The sequence below is a fragment of the Triticum urartu genome, chromosome 7 (assembly GCF_003073215.2).
Source record: "Triticum urartu cultivar G1812 chromosome 7, Tu2.1, whole genome shotgun sequence".
Lineage (NCBI taxonomy): Eukaryota > Viridiplantae > Streptophyta > Magnoliopsida > Poales > Poaceae > Triticum > Triticum urartu.
In genome coordinates, this window is record NC_053028.1 from 18,321,718 (window position 1) to 18,346,039 (window position 24,322).

Genomic DNA, 24,322 nt, shown 5'->3' on the forward strand with positions numbered 1-24,322 from the left:
TCATTGATTGTAAGTAGAAAAATGAATACTAAATATATGTGTTATTACGAAAAATAATGTTTGAACAGACCGAATCATCAAAATTGATAGATTATACACATAGGTTAATGATTTCTAACACAGAAATTACAAACGAACAGAAACTTTGGAAAAAGAGAGCCCTAGATGATTTATATGGCTTACCATAATGTCAATAAGGATTAGAGAATCAAGGAATTGGGGTCTCTATTTGGCGATGGAGTTGTGCTGCCGTTGTGCCTGTGCCGTGCAAGGCCATGACGACGCGAGGGACCGTCGGAGATTGCCGGCGACTGCGCGACGGCGTGAGAGGCGAAGTCAGGCTTCCGCCCCGTGCGTGGCTGCACGCGTGAGGCGAGCGTCTAGGTTTAATCTTGCCATTGACTCTGGGAACGTGCGTAATGCGTACTAGTGTTGGGCCGTAGGCTGCAGTCCATGAGACAACGACATGTACGCATGAATTATTAATGTGTTGGGCTGCTTTTTTACAGTTGGGCTTTTAGAAGTATACAGCAGATTGGGCTGAGTGGGGGCAGGCTGTTGCGCTGAGTGTGGGGGGCACATGGCGTAGCACGTTGACCATGGAAAAATCAAGTGGGGGCAGCTGCCCCCACAGCCATCAACGTAGGTCCGCCCCTGCCCCAGCTGGCAATGATAGATATCAGTTATTGCAAATTGGCATCAGGAATTATTGGAGTCAACCAGCTTCCAAAGCTCAAGGAGATCTCACTTGGTTCCTGTGGTCGAGTGGCGAAGCTTGCTCTGCTGCAAAGTGAAGTGGACGCACACCCCAACAGTCCCGTGCTGCGACTGTCCGAGGAACGGAGGAGCCACCACGACCTGGGGGGCATCCTCGTCCAATTGGGAGAAGCAACGGGGGAATCCTCATCTCTCCGTCCCGAGCCTGCAGCTGCAGGAGAGAGCTCACGGTCCCAAGCGGTGGGCATGGCGACGGCAAACATCAGGTCAGCTCAGCTAATTGCTTCTCTTTCGTTCAACTAGTAGCAGCTATGGAGTGCGATGTGCTAATTAGTCTGTACTCTGTTTTCCTTTTTGTGTGTAACAGCCAAGATGATCTGCTTTACACTTACAACTCGTGCTGACTGAATCGGAGCAAGCCTCCTGCCAGCTCCAGCATGTAACACTACTGGTACAGCTCAAATATTGCACTATTTCCTTTTCTTGGTTTGGCTCGATTTCTAGCTGCCTTGGTCTTTTCAGTTTGTGCTCACGCATTTTAAAGCTGTGCATGCTCATATATAACGCAAGCATGATCTCAGTCACACTGTATTCAGTTTGTGAACACATATATTTTGCATATACCCCTGTTTGTAGCAAGACTTCCTTAATTTTCTACCTGCTACAAGACGGGACCCAACTTCAAGAGAGGCCAGATGCTTTCTCCATACGGCCGAACATCACGGTTGCATTTCCTTCTAAAAATCAGTATGAGTACTGGAGCAAGCAACGGAGGGATCATCTCCACTTCCATGGCCTACAGCAGCGGGAGAGAGCTCGTCGCAGTTGGACATCCTCCTGTTGCGAACGAAGAGCATTACGAGGTCAGCTAACTTCTCTTTCGTTCAGTAGTAGGCGCTATTAAATGAGATTTTAATTTCTACTGTATGCATTTGTTTTCCCCCATCTTATCTTCATATAAAAGACACAGAGATTGTGTGTTGTTGATTTTATTTTGTACACTTAATCTCTCTGTCTTTTAACAAGATGTCGTGTTGTACGCGTACAATTCAGGCTGATCCTAGTAGCTGGTCTTTTCCCTTTCTGATCTTCATCTCTACCATGCTGCAAGTATAGCTTGCTCTGTTTTCCCTCTGTTTGTTTGATTCCATCTGGTTTGTGAAATGTCTGCTACCGTTTTTGTCAGCCAGAGGAGAGTTGGACTATTCAGTAGCTTGGCAATCTCGCTAGCATTCTATTTCCAGCATGTTTTAGTATCTATGGAAAATTCTAGCTTATTCTTCGTGTTAAATTCATCTACTTGCACAAGAGATACTGTTCCCTATATGTAAGAGCTCTCTTAAGATACTCCAACCAAGTCTTTTGTTTGCATGGTAAACATTAGATATTTTCAACTAGCGACGAACTGGGGCATTAATTGCATGATCAATATTATGAAAAAAAAAATGTTTATTCCAAGAATCTTGGTGTCCAGGAGTAACTATAAGATTTTAGAAGCATGTCTGTGAATAATGAAGCTGGAGTGAGTGAACATCCCAACCATGTCCTGTTGTGAATGGACCAAGATTCGAGTACTGAACTGACTGTGATGTAGGGATCTGAAGTGAAGATGGAAACTGAGGGATCCCTTTGGAGTTCGCAATGGCTCGACAATCCATGCGGATCTGAAGTGTGTCACCTATGAAGGGATCATACTGATAAATGGTCAGTTCAGCAACATCCGACATCTCATTTATTTTGTAGTCCTCATGTTGGATTGTTACATGCTCCGTTCTTCAGTTCCTGACAAAGTTTTCAGCTTATGGCACCCCTGTGGCCCTGTCTATATCAAGAGTTCCTCCCTTTGTGATAGAGTTTTACATCTAACATGCATGAATTGAACTAATGCAGGGTAGAAGAAAAGGAAGATTAGAGGGACTTATAGTTGTAATATCCTACGCGAAGACGCCAGACGCCCCCGCTCCCCGCGTCGCCCCCGCTCGGGCGACTCGGACGGGATCTAAAACCCTAGCCGCCGGGGGTCCCCATCCGTCCTCCCCTCCCTCCGCCGCCGCCGAAGGACGCCACCGGCTAGAGCCCGGGGCTGATGGCGGTGGCGGGGGTCTTCCCTCTTGCCTGCGCCGTGCGGGCGGTGTGGAGCCCCGCGGCGTGGGTGGCTCGACCGATCTGGCCTGGCGGCGCGGCGGGCCTGCCTTCCGGCGGCGGCTGCCTCGGCCAAGGGCGGCGATGGTAGGGTGTGGCAGTCGGCCTTTCCTCGGGCTGCGTGGCAGCGTTCGGCGGCGGCGGCCGGGTCTGCGGCGTCACATCATCTGACCTCGGATCGGCGGTGGCGGCATGGAGGACCTGGTGGTTGGGTCGGCACCATGTGGGTTGTGCCCTCCGGACAGATCTGATCTGGCCGGTGCGGCCTGCTCCATGTGCGGCGGCTTAGATCGGTGGCGGTACTTCATCCTTCACATTGATGACGGCGGATCTCGGCGGCGTGGTGCAGTGGAGACTCGGCGCCCGATGCGCGGTGGTGGACTCGCGCAGGTGGAGGTAGTTTTCTGGCGTCAGGGTGGCGTCGATGGCGGAGTGGCCTGACAAGGTAGAAGCCTCAATATCTGCTCTGAAGACGAACCTGTGGAAGATGGCGACGACGACACATGTGAGTGCGTCAGACCAGTTTATGCCCCAGACCCGGTATATGGCTCGGCTGTGGCTTCTGGCTTTTGATAATAGGCTTAGGTGAGTAGACCGGGTACGTGGCCCAGGTAGCACCCCTTCATCATATGGATATGAGTAGTGGCATATGTTGCCAAGATGGCGGATTCAGGCATATTGTTGTAATACTTTGTAAGGTCCTCGAGAATAATCAATAAAGTGGCCGTATGCATCTTTCAGATGCAGAGGCCGGGGGTCATCCTCCTTTTCTAAAAAAAAGAAAAAGGAAGATCCAATAGAATACGGATGATGCACCATTAAGCTGCAATGTTCATCCTACTGTCCATAATTATAAAGATTAAGCTGGGCAGAAGAAGAGGCCAAATTGTTTCTGTGTCTTCTCCACTTCTCTCTCTATGCGTACTTTGTGGTAGGTTTTTTTGTCACCTACATGTTAGACTGTTCAATCGATTAACTGACGGCATACAAAGAATTCAGTGACAGTGACATTAACACCTGGGCAATTCTTCATGCAGATCTCTGACGTTATAAACTCCGGTGACCTTGGAGCAAACTACAACATTATTTCCAGAGCTCCGACACGACCGATCGAGGGTTTAAAATTGACACCTGCTGGGTGGCCCAGGTCTCTGGATCCTTTCTGTAAGTGCATCTAGTGCCACCCCTAGTTGGTTTTGGAGTATTGACGACAAACCTAGTTGAGGGACTAATGTGTTTTTGAGAATTGCAGGATAACACAGGTAGAAGTCCCTCATTGATTCAGTTTTACTATCAGAGATGACCCCTAAAAATGTATGAAGACATTGAAGACAATGGTGGTACATGAAGATATTCACATTGAAGACTATGACAAGAGAAGACACCACGTGAAGCTTATGGAACTCGAAGACTTAGATCCTTCGTAGTTTTATCTCATTTATGTTGTGTCATAGGAACCACCGTACTGTTAAGTGGGGTCCAAGAGAACCAGTCAGAATGACTGAAGTGATGCCTAATTCAAATCCTATGTCTTCGAGCGAAGACTATGAGAGCAAATCTTGTCCAGAGTCGGACAAGTCAGCTTTACTTGTAGCCCAAGTAAAGTTGCCATGTGAGTTCGAAATCTGACCGTTGGAACACGTGTCAGTTCCTTAGTGATCCAGGGTCATTTTGGACAAATCAGGTCGGGTTGCCCAGTGGCTATAAATAGTCCACCCCTACAACCATAAACGGTTGGCTGCTCAGATTTCAGTGCACGGCTTTTGTCGTTTGAGAGCAACCCACCTCGAAGCCTTTGAGAGAAAATTCCTAGCGAGGAGAAAAGCCCTAACCACCCAGAGCCAAAGTAAATTGGGCATCACTTAAGTCTTCTTGTCTGAGTGATCTGAAGACTTATTACACTTGAGGACTGTGCATCCTCCAGACGGTTAGGCGTCGCGTTCTGAGCATCCAAAAGTAATCGTGGATTGCCCGTGAACGAAGTCTGTGAAGGTTTGGGAGTCTACCTTGAAGACTTACCAGAGTGATTGGGCGAGGTCTGTGTGACCTTAGCTCAAGGAGAAAACGGTGAGGACTGGGTGTCCTGAGCTGCGTGTTCAGGACTGGGTGTCTGGGACTGTGTGTCCTTTGGTTTAAATACCTAGCCGCTCCAACCAGACGTACAGTTGTCACAGCAACTGGAACTGGTCCAACAAATCATTGTCTTCAACGTGTCACTGGTTTCATCTTCACTTCCATTTACTTACTGTTACTCATTGTGAAGTCATTGCATGCCTGCTATATCTTCTGTCTTCACAACGTGACTGAATAATCTGTTTGGCTTCATAACTTCTTCCTACCTGATCCTTATTACACTGAAGCTGTTTGTCTCTGTGCTTTCACTCTACTGAATACTTGACCATGGCTTGCCTAGTGTAATCTAACTTCCGCTGCATAGTAATAGGCATATCTCTGCTGTTTGTCTTCATAACTTCCATGTTTTGAAGACTTTCATAAAAATCGCCTATTCACCCCCCTCTAGTCGATATAACGCACTTTCACTTTCCTTGATCCACCTTCCCACCAACTCTTTATCCTCTGTTTTCTTGTTCTTCCAGCACCTTTCTTCTTGCCTATTGGAATTGGTGGACGAAATACAAAGCCTGTGTCCACGTGTGGCCATTGATTCTTGTCCGTAAGGGGCTCAATTACACCTTCATATGCTGCCCTACATCTGCTAACTGAGTAGTACTCATGTACATAGTCCTCCATGTTAACAAAGTTGCGAGCTTGCAAGACATTTATGAAGGCTAGTGCATGGTCGCAAGGCTTGCCCGTGTGCTGCCATTGCAGACATGTACACTCATGTGTGAGAGTTTTGACCACATGTCTTTCATCCTCTTTGTTAGCATTTTTCACTTCCCCACTCCAATCAGCTGATGCTTTAGCCTTGAGATGACCTAGTCCTCGAGTCTTTGCATTTAGTTGGTGTATGACAAATGGAAGTATTATCCCTGTAAATCTTTCTCCAATCATTCTTCTTTTTCTAAATAGTTCCATAATCATCTCTCTAATCTTGTCAGCTAGCTGAACAATCGGCAAGTCCTTGATATCTCACACCCAAGCGTTGAAGCACTCGGCGAGATTGTTATTTATGTAGTCACACTTGATGGCAGGGTTGAACATACACCTCATCCATAACAGATTATGGTAATCCCTAAGGTAAGGATATACTTTCTCAGATGCATCAAATACCTTTGACATGTGATGTTGATATTCTTCCGTCCTATATGCCCTAGCAGCAGGCCACAACCTTCCAAACACATCACCATGAAAATATTTCTGAAAATTATGCCACATATGCCTAAAGCACTCTCGCTGCTCAGCTTGAGGAAAAACCTTCTTAACAGCATTTTCAAGACCCTTGCAAGCATCAGTACAAACAGCCAATACCGGAGGGTCCCCTATTGCCTTCTTCACTTGATTCATGAACCAAGCCCAATTATCTCCATTTTCAGACTCAATAAAGCCATACGCCACCGGGAACATCCAATTATGACCATCCAATGCAGTGACTACAGCTAGCTGACCATTCCACTTTCCATTTAAATGAGTTGAATCTATGCTAATATATGGCCTACATCCATTCACAAAACCATCTATGCAAGGCTTGAAAGCGATAAATAGCTTGCTGAAATGCACTTCACCTTCATGTGTGGTCGTATCAATCTCAACAATACTCCCCGGAGACCTCAATTCTATTTCAGCCTTGTAGTTGTACAACATCCTGAAACTTTCTTCCCAACTCCCATATAAGCCGTCTGCTGCCTTTTGTTTGCCTTTCCACACTGTGTGATAGTTAAGTGTGACATGATGCTCATCTTGCAAGTCTTTAAGTATCTTCACAGCACCAACAGTTGGATCCTTCTTCAACATAGCTACTGCCTTGTCGGCAACCCATGATTGAGATGTCATTCTTGTCACTTTTCCACTCGTTGAACTACAAATATGCTCCATTTGGTGCTTCACAACCTACAACAAAAAATGGTACAGATCTGAAGGTTATTACTATGACAAAAAAATGAAGCAAGAAACATATAAAGCACAAAAAGGCAGTTACCATCACACAATTTCCATCCCTTCGCCAACTAGCAGCTATAGCCCATTTGCAAGGTTCACCTATTATGGATTGACCTTTGCAAAAAGCCCGAAACCTCCCTGGCTCATTTTTTTTGGTGCCATATTCAAACTCTCCATTGACAGCCCACTGTTTTAAAGCCTTTCTAAATTCAACCATGTTAGGATAAGGTGTCCCTATATCCATGGCTGGGTTTCGTTCATCCCAGGCAATAAGTGGCTCCTCTGGAGCCTTATCATCAACAACAATATCTGCATCTTTGGTATCATGTAAGTCAGACTCCACATCAGGAGTAGGAAGCTCAGTTGCTCTCTCATCCGGCTCTGTTTTTAAACCAAACAGAGCAAACATGGCTTTCTCGTCCGGCGGTTTTTCATCCCCATCGTTTTCTGGTTCAATCACAAAGCTTGACCAATCAATAGTAGCACTACCATTTTCTACTTCATTGCCTGAGATCGCCCCCGTGGTTAGGTTTATCACACTGGATTGGTTAGAATCATGCACAGACATTGCATCGATCCTATTCAATATAGACAGAAAAAATCAGAAAATGCACACACCAAAACTCATGCATACATCAATTAGAACAGGGGAATATGATGTTACCTTTTCAGATCCATCACACCCCTTAGTCAATCCAGCCCCTCCCACTCAAATCCCATGCAAATCACACAAAACCTAGGGTTCCACGATTTAGAAACTGTACCAGAAGAAGAGCACAAAATCTGTGAAAAATACAAAGGGGAAGAGGTTGCCTTACCTTGGTCCAGCGATGGGAGGCGGCGGATGGGGGGGGGGGGGGGGGGGAAACACGGCGGAGTAGGGCGGCGGACGGCGGGCGCAGCGGCTCTGGCGGCTGGCGGCTGGCGGCTAGGTCAAGTCGGGGAGGGGAGATAGAATGAAGAACGGGCCAGGCCTCGGGCCTTTGTCTCGTGCGTTTGAGGAAAACTGGACGAGGGCAGATTTGGCATTTCCAAATTTGTTAAGTCCAGATTCTTTCCTTATGCGCTAAATGAGTAGATAACAGCGCTCGAGGGGCAAGCGAGCCAAAATTAGGCCACGTCGGGGGCTTGAGAGAAAGGCAAGCGAAAAGAGGGGCTTAAGATCAAAGGCGCGTGAGCTGGGGGGGGGGGGGGTAAAATCGATTCTCCAATGGACGTTTGACATCCACATCCAGTAGCAAAAGCTAGGTATTAAAAAAAGTGTTTTGTAACAGCAATTGATCATTCCTTATTTTTTTAGAAGGTCCTATGGTGGGTATGAAGCCCATCCGAACTTTTGGGGAACATGGGGCAGATGGTATCACCACGACACTGGGAAACTCTGCATCCAGGCCACTAAAATAACTTAATTGATTGAAGAAGAGCATCTCCAGCGCCACAACAGCACGTCGGCAGCGATGATTTGCCTGACAGCACAAGAAAGAGGTTAATTGTGGCTGTTTCTGACGTCTTATAGGATGTCGATGACTACCATAGGGTGCGAGCGGGAGTAACGGCAAGCTCTCGAAGCGACATCATGCATGGGGCGCTCCCTTTAGGGAGGAGCACAAATTTCAGTGTGTGTTGTACTTGGGTTTCTCTCTCCTGGGTTTTTCTGGTTTCTTTCATTGTTCGCAGTTTTGTGAACACTTTTTTTAGGTTATGGGCAAATGTCACTGTATAGTTGTTCTCAATGTTAGTTCATGGATATGCCCATGCATGCAATACAAGAATATGGTAACAGGTTTGAATAACCAACTCAATATCTCAAATACACATAGGGTGCTCAGGGTTGAGCCCAAGTGATCACTTGGATTCAATTTGTCATGAACTACATCGTAAATTTACACACAAATAGTTCCTTCCACATGTTTCTTTACGATGTTCCCTGTATCACTGTTGTGGTGTCGTTCACTGTATCACTGGCGTCGGAATTGGTATTCTCATGGCTAGCACTTTGGTCTTTCCTATGGTAGAAGACTGACATTGTTGCATAGACTGCAATGTAGGCCAGCACTGGGATGATGAGAAGGATGACGTTTCTGGAGGTTTCCCACTTTCTATTACTGCCTGCTGCATAGGCCACAAGGAGGCTAAACATATCCAGTAGAATGGCCGTATGCATCGGCCATAGTGGCAGATTGTGATTGTGAAATGTCGTCAATGGAAGCAGCATGACGACTACCACGATCGAGGCCATGAAGGAAGTGGAGTTGCTGTAAAAGAAAGCATGGTACCGGTGCTTGTTAATGTCGTGGAGGATGGGGTTGCCAGCAGAGTGTCCATTGTCGTTGTCTTGCCACAGGCCGCCTGGTGGTTTTAAACCAGTCTGGTATGTCATACTTGCAGCCAGGATTCCTAGCAACATCAAGTATTCAAGCATATATTTCTCTTTGTTGCTGTTATCATCTGCTTCTCCATCTTCACCTTGTCCGAGTTGCCTATCTGGTAGATCAGCTTGTGGTGAGCCAGCTTGGTTATGACGGATGATCCAGAAAATTGCTACCTGTGAGGCTATGAAGGCTAACACTGCACCAACCAAGGTTAATACATAGAGGGAGGTCTTGAGATGGCGCCAGCTTCCAGCAGCATAGGCACCCATAAGGCCAAACATGCCAACCATGCACACATAGAGCGCATAACAACGTATGCCTGGCCTATATAGATTCGGATTTACGAGAAGAAGGATTAGGGTTACGGATGCCATGAAGCTCAATGAGTTGCAGTAGGAGAATGGTTCGTAACGGCGAGGGTAATTGTCGAGGAGTACCGGGAAGCCCGAACGACGTCCGAGCCCCTCATCATCTGATGACCAGAAGCCACCAGGCGGGGTGAGACCTGCCTGGTACGTGAGAGTAGCAGCCAAGATGGCAGCCAGAAGTAGCAACTTGCGCTTGCTATCCAAATCTTTCACTGCGGCATCATCTGCCGGCTCAGGATCATGGTCTCTTATGGTGATATGGACGATGACGTAGACGAGGACAAGCCCCGCCAAGGCAACAATGTAGATGGATGTCTTTACATCCCTGGTGCTCCCAGCGCCATAGGCAGTGATGAGGCCAAAAAGGTCCAGCACCAGAGCTGCTTCAAGTGTGTGTCGCTTGAGCAAAAACCTGCTCTGGAGCATCATGATGACGACCAAGGATGTGACGAAAGTTGCTGAATTACTGTAGAAGAACACTCTATAACGAGTTGGATGTGTCAGTTGGAGCACTGGATGGCCTATCTTATGCCCATCATGATCGTCTTCCCAGAGGCCGCCTGGTGGATCAAGTCCAGCTTGGTAGGTAATGGTCACAACAAGAGTAGCAAGGAGCATAACAAGATAGCGAGTGTTTTCTTCGTGTAGGATGTCCCTGCGTCTGCTGGTGCCTGCATGAATTTTTCGATCAGAAAATCAACTAATTAACTAACAAATAAATAAACAAAAATAATATATATACATACATATATATGATATATTTTACAAACCAATGTTTTAAATAGCGGCCTATGGTATATAGCGGCAGCCCTTAAAAACAGCTATAGCGGGGCTATAGCGAAGCTATAGCGGCAAATTGTATATGAAATCAAATAGCGGCAACATTCTCAAATAGCTATAGCGCAGCTATAGCGGGGCTATAGCCGGCTATTTAAAACTATGCTACAAACTCATTGTTATATATTGTTTTGAATGTGATCTCACAAGATACACATGAAAGTTCCACTTACACTTTAGATGTAGTTAGACCATATCTGGGTAGTCTATAATACCATTTTGATTATGTGCTTATACTATTATTAAGATACCACTAAATGAACTACTTAACAAAATTTCAAGTGAGCTCCTAGTTTTGGCATATTTTGAAGCGGAATAGCTCCACACAGGACATTTTCTGGACGGCATGTGTACGATGGTAGGATCTCACGTTCCTTATTTACGGAGAAATTTAAACTAATGATTAGCTTGTGTCGTGCATGCGTCGGCCGAAAAATTGTCGGTTGTGTAGCACTGCTCATTTTGAAGTACCTTTGTATTTGTACATAAAGAAGTATGTGACATGCCACCAGACAAAAAGTGTCTATAATACACACATACTGTTATATACTTTTATATGAGAGTATAGATACTTTAATTTATGCTAGATATTCCCTACATTGTATGAAATACTCGTGGGTAAAACTACAGATGACGGTGGTAAAAAGAATTATATGCACATAGTTCTGTTAAATTTTATAAATAGAAATTGATGGCCAAAAGAAAATTGTGTTAAGAGATCGTCCATCTTCATATCCAAATGCTCGCAAGCCATACCCAAAATGTAAGAACGGTAAGCATTTGTAAATGCAGTAACATATGGTTGAGTAGCTAGGCATACCTCGAGGAATGCTGACATGCTTCTTGAACCATGCTAAGACAGAACTATGCACATTGGCACATCGTTCCCAACCAATGGTGTAAGTAATCAACAGCTGGAGGCATACGCAGACAGGAACTGCAATGGTGAGGGTAAGGACAAAGATGGTGTTGTCAGCCTCCCTGCAGCTCCCAGCAGCATATGCCCCCATGAGGCCTAGTAGAGCGACGACGATCAACCCATAGAGTTCCACGAACCGCACCGAGATGGTCTTGCTCAGCTTCTTCTCCAGGAGCAACACGATGATGAGCAGGGATGCAACAAACGAGGTGGTGTTGCAAATGAAGAAAGCACGGAACCTCCCACGTGCTTGTAACACTGGATCACTCGGACGGTGGCCATCCTGGGTGCTACTCCAGAACCCACCAGGCGGGCTAAGCCCGGCCACGTATGTGATGGTGACCACGAAGGTTGCGAGTAGCATCAACAAGTCGATCTTCTCTTTGCCATGCTTCCTGGATAGTGAGTTGGATTGGGCCTCACTACCATTACCATTGGCAGGGATGCGGATGGAGTTGGATTGGATTTCATTCTCAACACCATTGGTGGGGATGTGGATGGAGTCGGATTGGATTTGATTCTCAACCCCATTGGTGAGGATGGGGATGGAGGTGGGGTCAGAGTTGATTTCATTATCAAAACCAATGGGGGGTATGCGGTTGGAGTCGGATTGGATTTCATTACCATCATCATTGGTGAGGATGGGAGTGAGGTCAGAGATGATTTCATTATTGTAACCATTGAAGGGAATGGGGTCGGAGTGTGAATTATCATCACCATTGTTGCTGACCCTGTTCCTGGCCATAAGCCAGAGGTAGGAGAAGAAGACAGCGAGGATGACATATACCAGAAAGGAGAAGGCCACCCCCGAGTAGACGGTGGTGAATGTATCCCGGCTACTCCCAGCGCCGTAGGCCCCCATGAGGCCAAGTAGGTCGAGCGCCATCACCGCCCGCAACACCACTGTCCAGGATGTGCTTTTCCTAGGCAGGATGATGAGGATGGGGGAGATGACGAGTGATGTCGCCAGCGCGGTGGCGTTGCAGTAGTAGAAGGCGAGATACTAACAGGTAGAGCAAGCTAGGTGTCATCCGTGCCTCTTTTTGCTTTGCATCTTTAGGTTATCGTGTCACGTCGGCCACCAACCTAGCTATTCTCCTAAGTAATTAAGCAGCCTGAGCGCACAGAGCATCCTACTAAAGCTACGAACACCCACGCCGGCCGGCCTTGTAGCACTTGAGACTCGTGAAAGGAAGGAAGGGGCGGACGGAAAGAGCTAGAGATGGCGGAGACGGTGGTAAGCATGGCGAGATCCATGTTGGGGGGCGCCATCAGCATGGCCGCCTCCGCTGCGGCCACCGAGATGAGCCTCCTCATCGGCGTCCGCAAGGACATCTGGTATGTACTTCTGAATTCTCGTCCGGCCGGTGTTCCTTTTGTCAGGTCGATTTTGTTTTTACTAGTCGATGAGAGGCATGCTTATGCATCCATGCATGTAGGAGCCGATGGACCGCCAGCTTATTTGTATTTTTACAACAAAATGGCTTGATGCTTCTTTTAGCCCACGTACGTAGTTGTATATATACATCTCATCTGTCAAAAATATCATTGTTTTCCAATCGAAGTAGGAGTTGTTCCCCTCCTATATGTGAGTAGTAAAATGGCAGTAAACCCAGTTGTTCTAAGAAACCATGTTAATTAGGTTCATAAAAGACGAGCTCAAGACGATGCAAGCATTCCTCGTGGCTGCCGAGAAAACAAAGAACAAAAACATCCTACTGAAGGTGTGGGCAGAGCAAGTAAGAGATCTAGCATATGGTATTGAGGATTGTCTTGATGAATTTATGGTGCATGTGGGAAGCCAGAGCCGTTCTCGACGGCTGCTTAAGCTGAAAGATCGGCATAGGATTGCCAGCCAAGTCCGTGATCTCAAAGCAAGAGTTGAAGAAGTGAGCAATAGGAATGCACGCTATAACTTGATCAACGCTGATGCCTCCAGCAACATTGACGAGGTGAATGCCAGCATGGAAGATGTTCGTAGCCACTCAGCTGGTAACATTGATGAGGCAGAGCTTGTGGGCTTTGTTAAGCCTAAAGAGGAGTTGATTACGATGGTGAATGTTAACTCCAGAGATGGTCTTTCCAAGGTGATATGTGTCGTCGGCATGGGCGGTTTAGGCAAGACTACTCTAGCAAGAAAGGCATATGATAGCAAGGAAGATATTGTGAATAAATTTGCTTGTTGTGCTTGGGTCACCGTCTCACAGTCATTTTCCAAGATAGAGATGCTCAAGGAGATGATAAGTCAACTTTTGGGTACCGAGTCATTGAGGAAATGCTTGAAAGAACTTGAATAGAAGGCGATGCAAGTAGAGCATCTCGCCAGCTACCTCAGAGAAAAGCTAGAGGACAAGAGATACTTTATTGTTCTTGATGACCTGTGGACCATAGATGCTTGGAATTAGATCAAATATATTGCTTTTCCTATTAGAAACAATAAAGGTAGCCGAATAATAGTAACAACACGAGATGTGGGATTGGCTGAGCAGTGCACTTCAGAATCACTTATCTACCACCTTAAGCATTTGCAAATAGAGGATGCAACAAATTTGCTACTAAGAAAGACTAGGAAAACACGGGAAGACATGAAAAATGATGAGAAAATGATGGCAGTGGTCAACAAAATTGTAAAGAAGTATGGTGGTCTACCGCTTGCTATACTCACTATAGGAGGCATGCTTGCCAACAAAAAGGTAACAGAGTGGGAAAGTATCTATAACAAATCCCATCAGAGCTTGAGAGCAACCCTAGCCTAGAAGCAATGAGGAGGATAGTTACTCTAAGCTACAACAACTTGCCGTCTCATCTCAAGTCATGCTTTCTGTATCTAAGCATCTTTCCTGAGGATTTTGAAATCAAAAGGAGGCGTTTGGTAGATAGATGGATAACAGAGGGGTTTGTTAGAGCCAGAGGTGGAGTAAACATCGAAGATGTTGGAATAAGTTATTTCACCGAGCTAATCAACCGAAGCATGATTCAGCCCTCAAAAGTGAGCATAGAAGGACATGTTAAGAGTTGTCGAGTCCATGATATCATGCATGATGTGATGGTCTCGATATCCAGGGAAGAAAATTTTGTGTATTTGGCACGAGATAATGCAACTATTGTACCAGAGGGGAACTTCCGTCATGTAGCATACCACGGTAGTAAGTGCCCAAAATTAGGCGTGGATTGTAGCCATGTTCGTTCTTTAACCATGTTTGGTGAGAGATCCATGGAGCCAGCACCTTCAGTTTGTTCACCTAATATGAGAATGCTCCAAGCCTTGGATCTAGAGAATGCACAGTTTAAACTTTAAAGTCACACAAAAGGATATCAGCAACATAGGATTGTTTCGTCACTTGAAGTATCTGAATTTTTCTTATCCTCGAGGATATTCACATATTTACAAACTTCCTAGATCCATAGGGAAATTACAAGGCTTGCGTACTTTGAACATAAAAGACAGTTATATTACAGAACTGCCAACTGAGATTTGTAGACTCAAGAGTCTACACAGTCTCCGTTGTACTAGAAATAATTCCTATGAATACTTTGACCTGGATGACCCCAAGGTATGCTTGCTGAGCACATTTTGCTGGCCCATACTATTCACACCTTTGGTAGAGGTGGAGGCGACTCGGGCGGACCCCCGACCCCCGCCGCCGAAGCCCACCCCCTCCTCCCGCTCCTCCCTTGCCGCCGCCGGCACACGTCACTGGGCAAAGCCCGCTGGCGGCTGGCGGTGGCGGGACCAACCCCTTTTATCTGCGCGGGGAGCTCCTGGCGGCTGGCGGCTGCTGGATCTCGCGGTGATGCGCGGCAGCTGTCCGGCTAGGCAGGCACTCGAGTTGTGGCGGCTCGGGGTTTGCCGGTGTTGGCTGTTGGGCGGCGCGTGCGGTGGAGCCGGGCTCGGCCTGGGTTGCTGCGGGCGCGCGTGCATCTGGCCCAGATTTGGCGGGTTTGCGTGGCTCCAGATTTGGGCGAGCGACGACATCCCACGGCCTCCCTCCCGCCATCCTGCGCTTCTGCGCTGTTGGTGCCTGCTGCCGGCTCCGGCTGGTCCAGCTCATGTGAGGGTGGAGGTGGAGGGGGTCCCAGGCTCCATGGCGATGGCTCTTGCGGCCCTCTTCTCGTGGCGCAGTGGGGGTGCTCCTCTCCCCTCCCAGGGCCTGCTGCGGCGGCCAGAGGTGACCCGGTCTTCGGATTTTGAGGCGAGGCGTTCGTGTTTGGCTCCGGGTGAAAACCTTGCAGAGACCTCGGTCGATGCCGGTGACGCGCGATGCTCTTTGGTGTCGTTCTCCTCCCTGTAGGCGCGTTCCTGAGGAGTCCAGTTCACCCAAATCCCTCGAGTCTGGGGTCTCCGGACGAAAGTCCATGATCTGGTTTGCTGGATCGGGCGACGACGGCGTCGTGTACGTCGCTACCTCCTTGGAGGCGTCGTCTTGGAGACCTTGACTGTGGGTGGTAACCGACGGCTTATGTGGTTGGTTGGCGGTGGTGTGTGGCTGATGGTGGTGGTGGTGCGGCTGGTTTGGGGTCGACGGTGGTTGGAGCCCCTCTTTGGCGGTGTTCTTCTTGTGTTCTTGCTCCCGCGCTCTTTGGTGCGTCTCTGCTTGGCGATGTCAAGCGACTTCGCCGGTGGCACACAGATGTCGTGGCGTCATCTCGGCCTCGCGTGATCGTTCGACTGCACCCCCGACGCAGGTGGTGTCGTGGCGTTGTGCAGTCTTGGTTGCGTGTTGCCTTCGATTGCGTCGACGGTACAGTGTCATGGGTTTGTTTGCTTGGCGATGCCGACTTTGCCTGCGGTACACAGGCGCCGTGGCGTCGTCTCATCCTCGCGTGACCGTTCGAATGCACCCCCGACGCAGGTGGTGTCGTGGCGTTGTGCAATCTTGGTTGCGTGATGCCTCCGATTGCGTCGATGGTGCAGTGCCATGGCTTGGTCTCGGCTGGCCAATGCTGTTCGATCTCACTGGTGGTGCTCTGTGTTGTGTCAGGGCGTGTTTCCCCTCTTTGTTCTCCCCTGTTTATGTGTTGTGGTGTGTGCTGTTTTTGCTTTATCTTTTCTCCTCCTGTGCCCCCCTGTAATTCTGGTTCGCTTGAACCCATCCTGCAAAAGGCTGCAAAGCCTTATAGGCAATTTGAATACAGTTCAGGTGGGGGAGTTCTCTCCCTCCCCGGTGACCTTAAAAAAAACACCTTTGGTAGATCCTAGTGCGTGCACCAGTTTAGTTCCTAAGCTACACATGGCATGTGCTAGCCGTTGGTTAGGGTCAGATGGTGTGAGGGTACCAAAAGGAATCGGCAAACTGAAAGAGCTGCAAATACTAGAGTTTGTGGATGTCAGCCGAACTAGTCGCAAAGTAATTAAAGAGCTTGGTGAGCTTATGCGGCTGAGAAAACTGACTGTGGTAACAAAAGGGGCCACCAAGCAAAAATGCAAGGTACTCTGTGATGCCATTCAGAAGCTCACTTCCCTCTGCTCTCTTGAAGTGGACGGTTCTCTCGAGTGCTGCATGTTGTTTCCTCTCCTCCTCCCCTGTTGAGGAGTCTGAAGTTGTATGGATGCCTTGAAGAGATTCCTGGCTGGGTTGGCAGTCTGATGCATTTGGTCAAGCTTTACTTAAGGGGCAGCGCAATAAAGGAAGAAGGTAAAGTCATGGAAATACTAGGGCCACTTCCCAACCTCATGCACCTTCCTCTTGGAAGTTGGAAGCGACTCTTATATTGGGGAGAAGTTAGCGTTCAAAACAGGAGCATTCCCAAATCTCAAGAAGCTTGATATTTGGTGTATGAGCCAACTAAGAGAGGTGAGATTTGAGGAAGGTTCCTCACAGCAGCTGGACAGTATTGGTATCCTTTGGTGCAGCTTGGCATCAGGAATTATTGGTATCAGCCACCTTCCAAAGCTCAAAGAGGTCTCTCTTGGTGACGGAGTGAAAGTGGAGAAGTTTGGCGCGCTACAATGTGAAGTGGACGCACACCTGTAAGCAGCGGATAGCAGGCGATTGGCGATGATGCAGTTCAGAGGCAAGGAGCGCGCGCAGGAGAAGCGAGGGAAATTCAAATGAGACGTTCGGTTGGGCCCAGGAGCGGTGGGCTCGAGTAGTGGGCCGATGGGCCGTGTAATGGACGTGCATTATATAAGCATGCGTGTAAGCCGTCGTGGGTATCGATTTTGAAATGAGAATATTCTAGCCCCTTATTCTGTCTTATCCTCCCCTGCTCTGTATCTCTCTCTCTCGTCTCCGATTCCCCTTCCTCCTCCAGCTGCCACTCCGGCTAGCCGCCGTCGAGACCCGGCCGAATCTAGGTCGTGATAGTCTGGTATCAGAGCCGTCGCTCCGCTCCGCCGCGAATCGCCCAAAAAAATTTTCCCGACTCGTGCCCAGCAAATCTGAGGCGACGGTAGCGGATCACCCTCGGGTTTGATCTGCGTAATCCCTGACCTGAGGTGGGCTGTCTCGGGGAAATTCGGCGACCACGACGACATTCAAGCCAAATCCGCAGTCGCGTTTCATCGCGGACGAGATGGAGGTGTTTCAGGAAAGGATGCTGAAGGAGTTCGCGGAAATCCGCGCCGCGCAGAGCAAATTGACGTCCGTCGACGGTCTCAGCGCGCAGCTGGCGGCCCTCGACGCCAAGCTCACCGAGCAAGCAGCGCGCCTCGACCAGGTCCAAGTCAAGGTCGACCTCTCGTGCAATACGCTCGGCCAAGTTCAGCAGAGCCAGGCGCATGCGGCGCAGATGAGCAAGCAGCAGGGAGCACCGGAGACGTCATCCCCAACTGTGTCTGAGGTCTCCGACGGGATCCTGGGCACGAGACCACAACCAGTGGGCCGCCCACCACCGCGCCCGCTCCAAATACCTGAGGTAGCAACTGTTCATCTCCAACCTGAACTTCCTGTGGTGGAGGAGAACACGAGCAAGCGACAATGGATGCCGAAAATGGATTTCCCCAAGTTCGATGGCACAGATGTTCGAATTTGGCTCGACAAGTGTGATGCGTTTTTCAGGCTGTACCACATTCCGGAGAGTTTCAAGGTCACATCCGCATCTCTGTACTTGTCTGATAATGCAGCCCGTTGGTATCAAGCTTTCAAATAGTCGGGCGAGTTCCACACTTGGGAGCAATACTGTCAGGCCATACTGTTGGAGTTTGATGTGGATGTGTATCGACAGAAGATGAAGGAACTGATGCTCCTGAAACAGAGCGACACTGTCGAGGAATATAAACAACAATTTCTGCAGCTGGTGTACACAGTTAAACTGTATGAGCCCACAATCAGTGACACATTTTTGGTTACTCGCTTTGTGATGGGTCTCAAGGAGGAGCTCCGGTCAGCTGTCGAGTTTCAGATACCGAATACGATTCAGATAGCGGTTGTGTATGCGTCAGTCCAGGAGGGTTTACTTCTTCAACAGAAAAACAGCAAACCCACTTATGCCACAGCGACATACAACAAATCAGACACACGCTCGGGATTGGCTACAGGCGAGTTGTGGAAAGCAAAGCAGTTAAAAGAGTACCGTCGGGCAAATGGCTTGTGTTACAAATGTGGAGATAAGTTTGTGCCAGGGCACATGTGTAACCAAGCGGGACCAGGGGAGCGCAACTAAAGGCGGCAGAGCTGGTTGATCCACACGAGATCATTTCAGACACCGTGTTGGATGCTCTAGTTACAGCAGATACAGAAGAGTGTGCCATGATCTCAGATACAGCTCTGTCAGGTGCATCCCATCCCAGAACAATACAGCTTCGAGCACTGGTGGGTAACAAAGTGGTGTTGATCCTAGTAGACTCGGGTAGCACCCACACGTTTGTGGATCAGTAACTTTTGGACAAGGTTTCAGTTACTGCAGAGAAACTGGAATGACCAAGACCAATGAAGATAGCAAATGGAGAGATTATCACCTGCACCCAAGTAGTACCTCAACTCACTTGGTGGATACAAGGCCACAGTTTCTGTAACTCCATGCAAGTATTACCATTAGGAGGGCATGACATTATACTTGGAATGGACTGGTTGGAACAGTGGGGAGTAATGAAATGCCACTGGGCAGACAAGTGGATTCAATTCCAGTATGAAGGCAAGGAAATCAAATTACAAGGTGTGCTACCCAAACATCAGGAACAGATAGAGGAAGTTTCTGCAGAACAACTGTTGAAGTGGGAGAAGGGAAATGAAGTGTGGGCTACAGCATTACTAAATCGCATAGTTATGGCACCTGTCACTAATATACCTCCTGCTGTACAACAGATAATAGATAGAAACAAGGAAGTGTTCCAGGAGCCGAAGCCTCTTCCTCCCCACAGAGCTTTTGATCACTCAATCAACCTGCTACCAGAGACAGTACCTATAAACTGTAGACCGTACAGGTATTCACCACAACAGAAGGATGAGATAGAAAAGCAGGTCAAGGAAATGTTAGATGCTGGCCTGATCACTCCCAGTATGAGCCCTTTTGCTGCTCCAGTTATGTTGGTTAAAAAGAAAGATGGCACATGGAGATTCTGTATAGATTACAGAAAGCTGAATGAGGTGACTGTCAAAAATAAGTTTCTCATGCCTGTAATTGATGAGATATTGGATGAGTTAGGGGGCAGTAAATGGTTTTCCAAGTTGGACCTGAGAGCTGGGTACCATCAGATAAGAATGAAGGAAGAAGATGAATATAAGACAGCTTTCAAGACACACCATGGACAGTTTCAGTTCAAAGTGGTTCCTTTTGGGTTAGCCACTGCACCAGGGACATTTCAGTGTGTCATGAACTTCATATTTGCAGGTCCAAATAGAAAGTATGTGTTAGTGTTTATGGATGATATCCTGATATTCAGTCTGACATTAGAAGATCATTTGGAACATCTTCAGTCTGTGTTTGACATCCTCAAAGAAAATCAATTGTTTGTGAAGGAATCTAAATGTGTGTTTGCCCAACAATCATTGGAGTATTTAGGGCACATCATTTCTGACAAAGGGGTAGCTACAGATCCTGCAAAGACTGAAGCAATGGTACAGTGGCCTACACCCACTAATGTAACTGAATTAAGAGGATTCCTAGGACTGACTGGGTATTATAGGAAGTTTGTGAGAAATTATGGGTTGTTGGCCAAACCTCTCACTGTGCTCCTCAAAAAGCAAGCATTTGTGTGGTCCACAGTAGCTCAACAAGCTTTCCAACTTCTAAAGGAAGCTATGGTCAACACTCCAGTTCTAGCACTGCCAAACTATAACAAAACTTTTACTGTAGAGACTGATGCCTGTGACACTGGAGTGGGTGCTGTGTTATCCCAGGAAGGACATCCTGTTGCTTTCTACAGTAAAGCTCTAGGAGTGGCTAATCAGAACAAATCCATCTATGAGAAGGAGTTTCTGGCAATTATGATGGCAGTGGACAGATGGAGGTCTTACTTATCCAGGGCACCATTTGTGATCAAGACTGACCACCAAAGCTTGTGTCATCTGGGAGATCAGAACTTGACCTTAGATCTACAAAGGAAAGCTATGACAAAGCTGGTGGGACTGCAGTTCTCTATACAATACAAAAAAGGAGTGGAGAACACTGTGGCTGATGCTCTGTCTAGAGTGGCACATTTGTTCACTGTGCAGAACATGTCTACCAGTAAGCCAGTTTGGGTGCAAGAGATTCTAAACTCTTATGTTGTTGATCCTGTGGCATGTTCCATGCTGCAAAAGCTGGCAGTAGATCCAGATGCTTGTCCAGGTTTTCAGTTACAAGAAGGATTACTGAAGCAGGATCACAAGATTTGGATAGGTGCAAACACTGGCCTGCAAACAAAATTAATTCAGACTTTTCATGCAAGTCCAGTGGGAGGACACTCTGGTATCCTTCCAACATATCATAGAGTGAAACAACTGTTCAGTTGGGAAGGGATGAAAGTAGCTGTGGAAAATTTTGCCAAGCAATGTGCCATATGCCAACAGGCCAAGCATGAGCTATGCAAAAAACCAGGCCTATTGCAACCTTTGCCTGTCCCTGACAGTCCCTGGCAAGCAATGAGTATGGATTTCATTGAGGGGCTACCCAAATCAGATGGTTACAATGCCATTTTAGTGTTTGTGGATAGATTGACTAAAGTAAGTCACTTCTTACCTCTGAAGCATCCTTTCACAGCAGCTTCAGTAGCCAAGGTGTTTCTAAACAACATTGTCAGGTTGCATGGACTGCCACTGTCCATTGTGTCAGACAGGGACAAGATCTTTACTAGTTCATTTTGGAAAGAGCTCTTTAGAGTATGGGGGACAGAGTTGCAGATGAGTACAGCGTACCATCCTCAAACAGATGGGCAAACTGAACGAGTAAACCAGTGTCTGGAAATGTACTTGAGATGTGCAGTGCATGACTGTCCAAAGAAGTGGGCAACCTGGCTACCTCAGGCTGAGTTCTGGTACAATGCTACATATCATTCCTCGCTGGGGTGTACACCCTATCAAGCTTTGTATGGCCATGCTCCTAACATAGGTCAGTTAGCTGGGCACCCAGTGTCTCCACATCCGGATGTAAAGGAATGGATGGCCACCCACACTGAACACACGGCTGCTCTGAAAGATCACATGGCAAGGGCCCAGAGCAAGTACAAACAGTTTGCTGACCAAAAGCGCTCCGACAGGGTGTTCTCACAAGGGGAGATGGTGTATCTGAGGCTGCAACCGTACTCTCAATCCACTGTGGTTAACAGGCCCTGTCACAAGCTCGCGCTCAAGTATTTTGGACCGTACAAAATTCTGGAAAAGATTGGGGCTGCAGCTTACAAACTGGAACTACCACAAGGAAGTCAAGTGCATCCGATTTTTCATGTCTCTCAATTGAAGAGTCATGTGCCAGATCACACACCTGTGTTCACCTCTTTACCAGTACCAGTGGATTTGTCAGCATCAGGGATCGTTCCTGAAGAAATTCTTGATCGTCGCTTGGTCAAGAAAGGGAACGCAGCGCATCTACAGATTCTTGTCAAATGGGCTACTGTACCTGCTGCGTCCGCCACCTGGGAAGACTATGAGGTACTCAAGGCCAGATTTCTGAGTGCACTAGCTTGGGGACAAGCTGGCTCTTCAGGGGCGGGTACTGTAAGCAGCGGATAGCAGGCGATCGGCGATGATGCGGTTCAGAGGCAAGGAGCGCGCGCAGGAGAAGCGAGGGAAAGTCAAATGAGACGTTCGGTTGGGCCCAGGAGCGGTGGGCTCGAGTAGTGGGCCGATGGGCCGTGTAATGGACGTGCATTATATAAGCATGCGTGTAAGCCATCGTGGGTATCGATTTTGAAATGAGAATATTCTAGCCCCTTATTCTGTCTTATCCTCCCCTGCTCTGTATCTCTCTCTCTCTCTCGTCTCGGATTCCCCTTCCTCCTCCAGCTGCCACTCCGGCTAGCCGCCGTCGAGACCCGGCCGACTCTAGGTCGTGACAACACCCCAACAGTCCCGTGCTGCGACTGCAGATGGACCGAAGATACCACGACCTGGTAGGCACCGCTGTCCAATTGGGAGAAGAATCGGGTGAACCGTCATCTCCCCATCCCGGGCCAGCAGCTGCGGGAGAGAGCTCACGGTCCCAGGCGGTGGTCATGGCGACGACACACGTCAGGTCAGCTAATTGATTCTATTTCCTTCAACCAGTAGTACGTAGCAGCTATGAAGTGCGATGTGCTAATTAATTTCTACTCTGTCTTTTATTTTTGTGTGTAACAGCCAAGATGATGTGCTTTACACTTACAACTCGTGCTGACTGAATCCGAGCAAGCCCTCCAGCCAGTTTCACCATGTTATGCTACTGGTACAGCTGAAATATTGCACTATTTTCTTTTTTGTTTTGGCTCGATTTCTAGCTGTTTTGTTCTTTTCAGTTTGTGCTCACGCATTTTAAAGCTGCGCATGCTTGTATATAGCGCAAGCATGATCTCAGTCACACTGTATTCAGCTTGTGAACACATATATTTTACACGTACATCTGTTTGTAGCAAAGACTTAACTTTTTTACCTGCTGACAGAGTTTCACATCTCAGGTAGTCGAAATAAGCTAGTGCTCTGTGTAGTGCATTCGGATTCAGCTGAGCACCACCAAGCTGCGTTGTTCATCCCATTGTCGACAGTTACAAGATGGGACCCAACATCAAGAGAGGCCAGATGCTTTCTCCATACGGCGAACATCACGGTTGCATTTCCTTCTAAAAATCAGTATGAGCAGCAGGAGAGAGCTCCTCGCAGGTGGTCATCCTCCTGCAAACGAAGAGCATTTCTACCGTATGCATTTGGTTTCCCCTATCTTAATATAAAAGACACACAGATTGTGTGTTGTTGGAAAAAATTACACTTAATCTATCTCTCTCTTGTAACAAGATGTTGTGTTGTACACGTACAATTCAGGCTGATGCTAGTAGCTGGTCGTTTCCCTGGCTCTGATCTTCATCTCTAATTGGAACTGGTCTCTGAGTCTCCGCCATGCCGCCGGTATAGCTGGCTCAGCTCCCGGGCCCTCTGTTTGTTTGATTCCATCTGGTTTGTGAATGTCGGTTACCATTTTTGTGAATGGAGTAAGACTGATCTAGTCCTGAACTGACCGTGATGTAGTGATCTCAAGTGAAGCTGGAAGCTGAGGAATCCCGTTCGAGTTCGCAATGCCTCACAGTCCACGCACATCTGAAGTGTCAACTGTTAAGGGCTCATACTGATAAAATGGTCAGTTCAGCAACATCCAGCATCTCATTTCTTTTGTTGTCACTATGTTAGACTGTTACAGTTCCTGAAAATGTTTTCAGCTTATGGACACATCCCTGTTTATATCAAGAGTTCCTTAAGCATCCCCCGTGTGACAGAGTTTTTGACATCTAACATGCGCAAAATAAACTAATGCTCTTGTACGTAGGCAGATTCAGCTGGGCAGAAGAGGAGGAAGATCCAACA

General features: G+C 47.6%; 2 protein-coding genes, 1 long non-coding RNA gene and 1 pseudogene across 3 annotated transcripts; 2 read left to right on the forward strand and 2 right to left on the reverse strand.

Annotated features, from left to right (window-relative positions):
- Positions 1-663: 663 nt before the first annotated feature.
- On the forward strand, positions 664-3,555 carry LOC125524199. Its single transcript, XR_007290623.1, has 4 exons — positions 664-983; positions 1,085-1,580; positions 2,312-2,421; positions 2,608-3,555. It is a non-coding gene; the product is annotated as an uncharacterized LOC125524199 (long non-coding RNA).
- A 2,022-nt stretch (positions 3,556-5,577) lies between these two features.
- Positions 5,578-7,780, reverse strand: LOC125521852. The gene is made up of 3 exons (XM_048686912.1): positions 7,650-7,780; positions 6,959-7,536; positions 5,578-6,870 (listed from the first exon to the last, which is right to left on the reverse strand). Exons 2-3 carry the CDS (start codon positions 7,484-7,486, stop codon positions 5,953-5,955), a joined length of 1,446 nt encoding a protein of 481 aa, XP_048542869.1. The 5' UTR covers positions 7,487-7,536; positions 7,650-7,780; the 3' UTR covers positions 5,578-5,952.
- A 1,053-nt stretch (positions 7,781-8,833) lies between these two features.
- Positions 8,834-12,546, reverse strand: LOC125518164. Its single transcript, XM_048683093.1, has 3 exons — positions 12,538-12,546; positions 11,316-12,417; positions 8,834-10,329 (listed from the first exon to the last, which is right to left on the reverse strand). The coding sequence occupies exons 1-3, from the start codon at positions 12,544-12,546 to the stop codon at positions 8,834-8,836; spliced, it is 2,607 nt and encodes an 868-aa protein (XP_048539050.1).
- A 90-nt stretch (positions 12,547-12,636) lies between these two features.
- LOC125523374 lies at positions 12,637-23,186 on the forward strand (annotated as a pseudogene).
- Positions 23,187-24,322: the final 1,136 nt, after the last annotated feature.